We start from the raw sequence: 10730 nt of genomic DNA on the forward strand, positions 1-10730 counted from the left end.
TGACCGAGCAGCGTTCGGGTTCGCCTCGCGTTCGGGCTTCGATCGTGTCAGGGGCGTTGAAGCAGCGTTGACGCGTTCCGCTGCATGCATGCTCGCCTGGTAGAAGCGGTGCACGCCGTCGCTTGCTTGTTCGACTTGCTTGACAACCAACATGGCGGCGACGCGCTGTATGACGTTGCTGAAACATTTCCCAGAAAAAAAAGGAGCAGTGAAAGTGAAAGAATTCAAACACGTCCGTTTCATTCAACTGCCGTTTTGTTCAGTCAAAAATAAAACCTTCTTTATTGTGTGAGATTGAGATTGTGTGTTGTGGAACAAACTCAAGTTTTGGAAGGTTTCATTCATTCTCTGGAAATTCCTGCTCTCTACAATGGCTGTTCGGCTTTTTTTCATTCATTCTATTTGTGTGTTCGCAAACTACTTTCTCACTACCGCGATTGGATTAGAATGAAACTGAATAGTTAGTGGCGCTTGTTACTTGTTCGTGTTTTGCTTGTCGTTAGGTTCAGGAATCACCAAATAAAACAGATTTAAACCTACCGACGAATCGCACACAAACGTGTTTTCTCCCCTTAACAACTTCTACCGTGTCTGCTTATCGCTATACCCTTATCCGCTATCCAACAACAAAAAACAAATGGAAAAACAGCTACTACACACACCCGCTCACACTCCCTTCACTTTTCTTGCCTACATACTACTCAAACGGCTCATACCCATGTCTCTCTCTCTTTCCCTCACTTTCTTCAAGTAATAAAGGGCCCTGGTAAGTGTGTGTGTGTCGAACGCTTTTTATGCTGCCTTTTATATGTGTATGCTGTATATAATATGTATGAATCTACGCACTCTATGGTACACTAAAAAACTGTGGGAGGGGGGGGGGGGGGGAACCAGCACTATGCGCTAGCAAGGAAGTACGTTAACGATCACTTCGGGTTTAGGGGGCCTGGTATCCCTAACAAACCATTCTGGGGCGGGGCCTGGTCGAGTCCGGGGATTTGTGGTCATTTTGGAAGTATCTTCTCCATCACCAACCAACCCGCCCTTATTAACCCCGCTTCTTTTACGTCTTATTTCTCTTACGATTGAATCTACCGCTACTACTAATTCATAACACACACCCACACACACATACACGTTCCCTTTTCGTTCCGTTACTTTTTAAGTATTTCCGGTTTTTGTTTTAATCGCTCTATGACTACGATAACTGCGCGTAACTTAACTTAACTTATGCTAAACACCATGAACCGCGCGTGTGTGTGTGTGTATAAATAATATTTGTTTAATATATATATACTGACTTTCTTTTTATACAACTGTTTGTATAATACGGGTTTTTTGTTTGTTTGTTCACGTGGGCTATTCTAAGTGGGTTTGGTTTTACTTTCCTCGTCCTTCCTTCCTTCTTCTTTTGTTATATTATTTAATTATTTTTCCTATTTTTCCTTCCATTTTTATCTTCCTTTTTTTTAACTGCGATTAAATGTAGGCGCGTTACTGTGTGTGTTTGTTTGTTTTTGTCCTAACGGGTTTGCCCTTGTTTTTTTGGTTTTTGCTTACATACTTATAAATCTTGTATTTTATTGTCTACATTCTAGAAGTACGATTCTCTCCGTCCGATGCTACTGTTTTAGCCACCTTCTTTCCTATTCCACTACACGCATGCTTTCGCCGCTATCCCTTGTGATCACTTGATCGTGTGGGGTACGATCTGTCCGTGATACGCAACAAACGGAGCAGGTTTGTGTTCTAAAACGTACAATGCCACTGTCAGACAGTCAGAATTGACAAAACCACGCCTAAAAGTATGCAATTCGCACGACAAAACAGCCTTGTTGGTGGCTTGCGACGTTCAAACGCAACTGACAAAATGGAGCTGAAACGCAAACACACAAACACACACACACTCTTTGATATGGCAACAGCATCACCACCAACACCACCACCAACAGGTTAATTTAAAAAGCTCCAACAGTATAGTGATGATAAAAATCAGACTTTGCTGCAAACGGGAAGCCGATAAATGCTTGCACCATTTGCGTTCGTTTTAGCGTTTTTTTCCTACTTCTCCTAGCAGTACGGTTGCTGATACGATTTTTTCCTCTGATCTAGATGATTTGTGTGTGTGTGTGTTGTGTGTAGCTGCTGCTCGCCTTTAATTTGCTGGATATGTTCCCTTGTAATCTATTTGCGCTGCTGCTGCTGCTGCTGCTGGAAGCCTGTTACGTGGTTTTGCGTTAAAACTGTCTCATTTTTTGTGTGTGTTTGTAACCTTTTCCCTATTTCATACACTTTCTACTGCTACTACTCCTACTAATACGGGCAGCCCGGCATGTGATTGAGCTTGGCTGTCGTGCGTGATCGCAAAAAACCGAGTAGAAAGCCGTTGCCCTTTGTTCCTCGAAAATCGATTCCAATCGATGCGCAGTTTACCGACAGCAAAAAAGGGTAAATTAATAGTAAAGTGGGAAGGGTTGATTACTACTGTTTGCTTTTTGATTTGGCTTCAAGTTTCCTTATCTCGAGGACGGTGGTTCGTTGATAAGTAGGTGTTGTGTACGTACGTCCGATCTGTCCGGGTGTGTCTCCAAGCTGATGCACGCTCACGGTGAGATGAAATGATGGTGGTGGTGGTGGTGGTGGATGGGGATGAGAGGAAGAAACTCTCACTCAGTCTACAACACCTCCCGCCGTGCATCGCGCTCCTCCTTCTAGAGGAACGAACAGATGGTGAATAATACTGTAACGAAGAAGAACATCAGCACCACATCGCGGCGCAGGTTTCGATCCCGGTAGAAGGGGCGGGTGCTGAAGCTTTCCAGGCGCGTTTGCCGCAGCAACCACAGCGGCAGCAACAGATGCATCACGTCCGGTATCATAAAGCCCAGATCCCGCACGACCTGCAAGCAAGCAAAGTGGACAATGTAGCGATTAATCGAAGGGCTCTCCTTGGATGAAGTGGTGCACACCACTTCAAACCCGTGTTACCTGATGGGGATAACCTTCGCCGCGAAACACGTTTGATATGAACTGATCGACACCGCTCGCGAGAATGTGCAGCAGGGCGATGCCGACGATGCTAAGCGTTTTGCGGGCGGTCACTTGATTCTCCACATTCGCCAAATGCAGCACGACACTGGTTGATATGAGCTCGGTAATCTGTGGGGCGAGGAACAGAGGAGTGCATTAGCCTGTGCAGCCTAAAGGTATGCAATCGGCCTCACAATAAGGGGCAAGCTTACGGTAAAGAAGAGCTGATGGTTCCACTGGTGGTAGTACTCGTCGTTGTAGTAGTTCAGATACGCCCACCAAGCGTAGTAGTGCGAGAAGATGGACAGCAGAAACAGCACAATCATCGTGTAGCGCACCTTGCACTGGAGCAGCAGCTGGACGAGATGCTTGGTGCACTCGTACAGCGCGATCACACCGACCACGATCAGCAGCCACATCTTCATCGTGTTTTGCGTTGCGTTGAAGTACATGTGCTTGTAGGACGCAATGCCCGACTCGTACGTTCCTAAACATCGATGAGAAACAGTGGGGTTAACACTATATGAGGCTAGTGAATTGAAGATTAGAAATATAGTACCCTTGAACACGGTATCCCAGCAGGAGCAGGAACAGAAGCGTTTGTCCACGAACCGGGAATAGTTTTGCCAGAAGTACCACAGCACCGCGATGTGGGCCGGTGGAATTAGCGCCGGGCCAAGGCTGCCACACGCCCCGGGAAGCCACCGAAACACGTCCATCCTCATTTTGGCAAAATGGTTGTTTTCCTAATCCGCAGGATGATTACACTTACGAGACGTTAAACCTACAATTATCGCGAGAAGGGAAGAAAAAGGCATTAATTTTAGTGATCCTGTCGTTACTACTTTTTCGGTAAAGTCTGCCAAAGAAAGATTAGTCACATCAACGATCCCCCCCGTCAGCGACGAATCATCTAACGAGGCGTTTTGTCGGAAGTCATCAAATTTACAGAAGAGCTTTACGAGACGCTACGTGACTGGAGAGTAACTCCCCCCCACCCGTTTCCCCGCCTTTATGCATCTTTAAAGACTGTGCAGAGCGCTGCTGCTACTGCAACGGCTACTGCGATTGCTGCGGGAAGTTGATTGGGAACGTGCAGCGCGCCTAAAGTTATGCAATTACCGAGACACAGCCGTCTTGGCGGTGAGCGTTATTTAATTCTTTTCTGGAAGACTGAAAGGACGATATAAAAGCAATCAAATTTGTGGCTGCTGAATCGAATAAAAATATTCAACAAAAACAAAACAGAAAAAACAGAAAAAAAGGATTTGCTCGTGATAAATTTAACAAATGTCTGCACACAACTGCATCTCGTTTACAGGCGCGCCCAGCGAGGAGAGGGCTTTTCGCTCTTCCTCATCCTCCTTTTTGGGAACGTTATCATTTGGTCGGTGGTTCATAGGACGGGTGGGGAAAATTATTCAATGGAACGTAAAACCCCCCGATTCGCTGACGATGCACACGATGCGCAGATGTGCCCGGAATGCACAACACGCGCGGCGGTTTGTGCAGATTGAGCAAGGGAGAAAGAGAGAGAGAGGGAGAGATAGAAAGAGCAAAAAAAGCCTCACAATTTATTCGATCTACGAGGTACGTGCAGCCTGCAACTGGTGCTATCTCCACTGATGTTATGCGCCCCTTTTTAAAGATTTACTTTAATCTCGCTTCCCTTTTCGGCCGCAGAGCTGCATACTAACAAAGCTTTAATTTAACTCAATAAATTAAGTTTAAAATACGAAGCTACGAAGCGGTAATGGCAATTTTCCCCATTTTCCTGCAGTCTAAATAAGTCCCTTGCCGGCTGGAAGTGTACGGCAAATGTTGTAATAAGGGCATCCGGGAGGAGTGCAAAAATCCGCCAAACCCACCGGATGGAATGCAGTTATAAATAGTTCCGTTCGCTTCCCGTGCTTCCATCAAAGTGTTGGGTGGAGTCGTCAGGCGGCGGCAGTGGCGGCGGTGGCCAGTGGTTCAAAAAAGTGTGCAAATGCAAAACCACAACAAATTTAGGCGAGCGTGCTGCGTGCTGCACTCAACCGTGCCCTGTGTGTTTGGCTTTTACACGGCTTGGCCAAAAATAATCATTAAGCACAAACACACACACACACCATACTCGCTGCTCGCGCAAACATTGCAGCTGCATTTTGCCCCCTCTTTTTGGCTGGATCGAAACATGCCGAACAGTTTCATTAATCGCGTTTGAATTAAGAACGAAGGAGGGGACACTACAGGGGCGGTAGGGCATCCTTGCAAGCGTCGTCGATGTGCTGCTTAATGGCATAAAATTCGATTTCCTACCAAAAATGGATTTACCTGCCGAGGCGCCGGTTTTAGCGACGGGGGGGACATGAATAATTCATTAATGAATTAAATTTCATTCAATAGTTGAAGGGGAAACCGGGGGAAGAGAAAAGCAACAAGGGGATAATATTATCGGGGGATGGGGGGGGGGGGGGTGTTGTTGGTATTCAAACATCAGTTTGAAGTAATGGTGTGTGACGAAACATTAATTAAGGTATAAAAGGGGTTTTCCCACGCAAAGTTGATGAAAGCAGAGAGGCGATTGATTTGGCCCGTAATATGACAGCTTTGTTGTGTAAATTGCATACTTTTAGGCGTTTTGTCGATCGATCGAAATTAATTTCCCATTTTGGAAGTCTTCTTTGCGACTCTCTCTGTCTCTCTATTAAAGTGTCTATTTCGTAACAAGGCTCTAGAAAAGTGGAACAAATTTAACACCAAAATTGACATTTAAAGTCTCCCCAGCACACCATTAGCGACAGTGATCGATGGGACAGCTTGTCGAATGCACGTCAGCAATAACCCCCTTTAACCATTCCTTCCCTCTCTTCCTATCTCTCGCTGTAAGATTGTACAGTAATCGCTTCCAAAAAGAAAACCCGCTTCCCACCTGATTGCAACCGGCTTTAAAGCATAAAAAAATGTAACTCCTTGGCATTAGATTCTCTCCCTCCATTCCTGGGAAGGTGCGCAAATGGTGCGCAAATAATTCGCCATACCCGCCCCCCCCCCCGCCTTTCCCTGCTGCTTGCTTACGTATGCGACACTTAATTACGACAAATGGTTTAAAGTGGATTTATTTTCGAAACCTTTTCCGCTCCCCAATGCACTCCCCCCCCCCCCTCCCCCCCAACGTTGAACTTTGTTGTGCCGACGCACTGGCTAAAGGTAGAGTAAAAGTACGTCACACGCAGCAGCCACGCCACGCCACGCCATGCCAGCGAACCAACGACAGCGCCAATGGCCCTCCGCTGCCGATGAATGGGATAGGTCATGGTATTTTGGCAGCGGCTAATTATAGCCCACAAAAACCGTGTCTATCCGTTCATCCGTCACACCTCGAAGGGACAGAACGAGAGAGAGAGACAGAGAGAGAGAGAGAAGGAGAGTGAAAGCTCCTGTTCTTTCTCCATCTCCACTCCGCTGTGTGCCTACTCTGATTGTCGTAGTCGTACGCATGTGACAATGACGATTGCATTGCGTACGCGCGTTGCGTTGTTGCAGGTGCATCCTTAGTAGGCGCGTCAGGAGACAAAGAGATCACACACTGCTGGCTGCACCTGTGTGCGTATCGTTTTTTTTTTTGCGCAACGGTGTGCGAAGAATATACGCAACAAAAGAAAGCAGCCGCCGGCAGTTCGCAAATCGAAAGTGTGCGCGCCCTCGTTCGGTTCGACATCGACCTATCGATTAAACAACAAAGTCTTACCCCCCCCCCCCCCCCCCCCCCCCCCCCCCCCAAATGCAAACAACCCACAATGTTGCGCGTTTTTTCTGGGGAGTGGAGAGAGAGAGAGAGAGAGTTTGGAGGGAAGGCTTCGAATGGAAATAGATTGGATTTGGCAGTAAATTCGCCCAAAAAAAAGGGGGAGGTGAGATAAATCACATCCAGCTATATTCTGTGTTGCGGTTGAATGAAATTACTCAAACAGTAAGAGAACGAACAAGTTGGCCTCAAAAAGGGTGTGTGGGAAAGGTTGCTTAGGGTCACTGTCGCAATGTGAGAAGAAACAACCCGTGTAACGATCGGTTTAAATTGAACCATTCATTCAATTGGGTTTAATTAAAAATGAAACAGAAAGAGAGAGTGTTGAAAGTCCATCCGATACTGTTTCCATTTCCTTTCCCGTGTCATCCCTCACACACACACACACCAACACCCACAGATCAGTCTCTTAATATCCGCTGCGCGATGAAACGTTTATACGCGCATGATGAATTATGACGAACTGCTGCACACACAGTCCCGAAGCGACCCCACGATCATTCAGATCACCCACCAGAAGGGGGGGGGAGCGCGGATGCTCCAGGGGGTTTCTTTTTCAGCATCGAATATTAAAAACTCACCCGTGCGCTGTGTGTGTGTGCGTTCGAGGCAATAAAACCGACAAATGGAAACCGACGGAAAGAGTCAACTGAAAAGGAAACCTCCATAGATTAAAGGCTGGTCAGTCTGCCACAGTTTGCCAGTGCCCGGGACGGGGGTGGGGAGGTTTAAGGGGGAAATTGGCGCTAGAACGGAACGTCTGTTTTGCCTGCTGGCCTGTTGGTGGGGGCTTTGGAGTTTATTTTTATCAGCAAATGGAGGTGGGAGTGAAGATTTATCTAACACCTTGCCCATACCTTCGGGGGGGATGGGTGGGATTAGAGACGGTTTCCTAATGTAAACCAAACCAACCAAACCAACCAAGCAGCAGCAGCAGTGGAAAACGATTGCTTCATTGCCTTCGCAATATCATCCGCCAGCACCAAACTGGGAGTGGGGGTGGGGGTGGGTGGTCTTGGAATTGAAAACGCGGCCTTTAGATCGCCCTGTTTTGTAAATAATCCCAACACACGTTTGTTTGTTGGCTTCAGTGTTTGCGGTTTGCGGAGCTGTTTGATCACACGAGAGCTCGGCTCGTACGTGGATGAATTTAAAGACAAAAAAAGATGCAAAAGATGGTCAAAAAAAGGCCAATAAAAACACACACACACAACCGAAATACAGAGCAGGTGTTTGGAGCCTGTCTTCTGGGAAATCTGTATTCTTCCTTCGAAACAAAATTGGGAAGGAAAAACCTCACACACATAATCAATCAGGAAAGGAAATTGATCATAACTAATCAAATCAGGCGCTGTCAAAATTTCCTCGTCCGGCTTTTCGTGTTTTTTTTGGCAGGACGTGCCGGATGTACGCTCGCCACTCCTCGGAACTTGCTGCCTTTGCAGGAGCAGGAGTGGGGTGAATGCGATTTCATGTGTTGTTAGTTTGAAATTAAATTTTAAATATGCATGAGCGGTTGTTCCTACCATCTCTGGTTGTTTCTGTTCAGTTAGCAGCAATAATTCTAAAAACTCCCCCCGCCACAATCGATTACAGGGTGCAATAATTTGATTACCCATCCTTTTATGTTGGCTCTCAAAGGCCAAAAAAAAAACAGGAGCATTTTACAATCGGCACATCGGCACACCATCTAACCTCGAGAAGGCACTTTGTTATAACACAAACATATCTAATTCGCTCTGGTTTTTCTGCTGTTGGAAGCAGTTGAAGGACAATAACACACCCACCAAAGACGCCGGAAAGTCTTTTGGCCGTCTAACTCGCGCTCACTCATCTCCTCTCTCTCTCTCACACACACACACACCCTGCCTTGATGTGGCGCGCTTGTTGGCACTGGCCTTCCGGAGGCGTCAACAGAAACGGCACCTAATTGAAATGCAAACAGGTCACCACCAGCCACAAGCCGGCATCGTCTTCTGCCGGCATGTTTCTTTTTTTGCAAAAGATTGGGGCCACCCCAACAGGCCGCAGGTTCTGGCAGCAGGTCCGTGTTTTTGCGTTGCCTTTATAACAAAGCTCTAAAACTTTAAGCTATCCAATGGGCCACACCAGGAGTAGGCGGTGGTGCCTGGAAGGACTCAAGGCAGCTGTGGAGGAGAGGCTGTCACCGATGGGTTGAGATTTATTGTCGACAACAAAACGGCACAGATGGCAGCATGCTGTGTGTCTGTGGGAAGAATAGCGTGTTGGTGTGTGTGTTTGTGTACTGACCTGCTGATGGTGCTGTTCCTCCTTACGGTTGACTCCAAACACTACACAATGGTCCAGCAGTATTCCGTTTCCGTGCAAACAGTGGCGGTGCAAGAACGGCGGTGCCAATCATTCGATGTTTTGGAGGGCTGCTGCTGCACTTTGATCGGTGTGGGGGGAGGCTTCCAGGGCGACACTAAACGTTCCGAGTTTGACAGGTCGGGCTCGCTGCTGCCTTGACGCCGTCAGTTGGTAGCCGAACAGGCAGGCGTCGCGTTACTATGGCTCCTGCTGGCAGCATCATTCCATATGCTCCGCTCGCTGCTCGTCCCCTTCCCGGAAGGGATGCGGTTACGCTTGACGTTGTGATTGCATTTTCCGAATGCACACACACACACACACGCACACGCTCCTATCTTACACCCTCTCACATGACACGCGCGCACTGGGGAGCAAGGGAATCTCACACGGCTCGCTGAATGAAAGCGCTGGTGAAGGGAAGAATTTTGCACTTTACTAAAACACACACACACGCGCACCTTCAAGGGCTTTTCCACAATATCTCACACCTCGGACGAGGGAAGCAATTGGACGTGTTTTGGCACTCGTGATGGCGCACGAACCCTGGCTCGGAGATGATAAAATGGAAATGGTTTTCCTACGAACGAATAAAACGCATAGAGGTGGGAGTGAATGAGCGGGCTAGTGATAACGGAAGTGAGGTGTGACGTTTGGGAGGCTTCTCTGCTCACATTCGCATTTCGTAACACACATACACACACGCACACTAGCTACACGCCTGAAGGAAGAACCCACTTCAGGCTTCTGTGCTCAAGTAAGCACGTTGTTGTTGTTCCCTCCGGCGCACAGAGAAGCACTTGAAGCACACTCCCAGCAGCTACAACAGCTCAGGTGTCCGGTAATATCTTGACTCCGGCACCAAACAATTCCACCCAAAACTCGTCACACACACCCACACAGTCGCGTCAGGCCAGGGGGAAAATCTCTTTCACCTGTCACTGAGCTACTGTCGCTAGGTTTGGCCCTGTTCTGTACGCGCAGTTGGCGTCCTGCTTGGTCGCACGACGTTCGTAGAGTGTAGCGCTGGCTGGCGGAGTACGCCTACTAAGAGCACACACAAAGAGCGCGCTCGCTAGTATCACGGACGCTCCGAGAGAGGCGAGAGAGCTCGCAACAAAGAGAGGGAGAGTGACAGTGAGAGCTACACGGTGTTTGTTTACGTTTTATCCGTACAGAAACGCACATCCCCATCGGTGGGATTGCGTTCGTATTTTCCGAACTGTCAAAATATATCCTGCTGCTGGTGGTAGTTGTGGCACAACGAGAGCGGATGGGACCAGGGTCTCCAGGTGTTGAGAGAGAGAGAGAGAGCGCAATTTTTCACTCTTTTCCACGCCACTTTTCCGGTGATACGTGTTCGAGAGCAGCACGTTTGCGAAAAATGAAAAACAGATGGTTGTGCCCCACCGGGAGCGTGCCTACGTGTCAAAAACCTCAAGCTGTGGACGGTGAAGCACAACTAAACACCTCACCATCTACACACCAACACACGCACATACAGATGAAAGGGCCGACAGAGTAGGTGCTTGAAATTTACCCACTGCCCGCGCGGTCTGTGACCTGCGTCACTACGTCACGGCTT

At 47.8% G+C, this 10730-nt stretch overlaps 1 protein-coding gene across 1 annotated transcript; it reads right to left on the minus strand.

The window, feature by feature from the left end:
• Positions 1-237: 237 nt before the first annotated feature.
• Positions 238-10240, minus strand: LOC1269687 (uncharacterized). The gene is made up of 5 exons (XM_061645630.1): positions 9089-10240; positions 3590-3814; positions 3243-3517; positions 2989-3159; positions 238-2900 (listed from the first exon to the last, which is right to left on the minus strand). The coding sequence occupies exons 2-5, from the start codon at positions 3753-3755 to the stop codon at positions 2712-2714; spliced, it is 801 nt and encodes a 266-aa protein (XP_061501614.1). The 5' UTR covers positions 3756-3814; positions 9089-10240; the 3' UTR covers positions 238-2711.
• Between the last annotated feature and the right edge of the window lie 490 nt (positions 10241-10730).

The sequence above is a fragment of the Anopheles gambiae genome, chromosome 2, assembly GCF_943734735.2.
Source record: "Anopheles gambiae chromosome 2, idAnoGambNW_F1_1, whole genome shotgun sequence".
In the NCBI taxonomy this organism is placed as follows: Eukaryota; Metazoa; Arthropoda; class Insecta; order Diptera; family Culicidae; genus Anopheles; species Anopheles gambiae.

Bases quoted from the DNA above. Each gene is read 5' to 3' on its own strand.
- LOC1269687 (XM_061645630.1), bottom strand. From the start codon at position 3,755: ATGAGGATGGACGTGTTTCGGTGGCTTCCCGGGGCGTGTGGCAGCCTT. The intron at 3,160-3,242 runs GTAAGCTTGCCC...CTCGCCCCACAG, and splicing joins ACCATCAGCTCTTCTTTACC to ATTACCGAGCTCATATCAAC. The intron at 2,901-2,988 runs GTAACACGGGTT...GCTTGCTTGCAG, and splicing joins GCGAAGGTTATCCCCATCAG to GTCGTGCGGGATCTGGGCTT.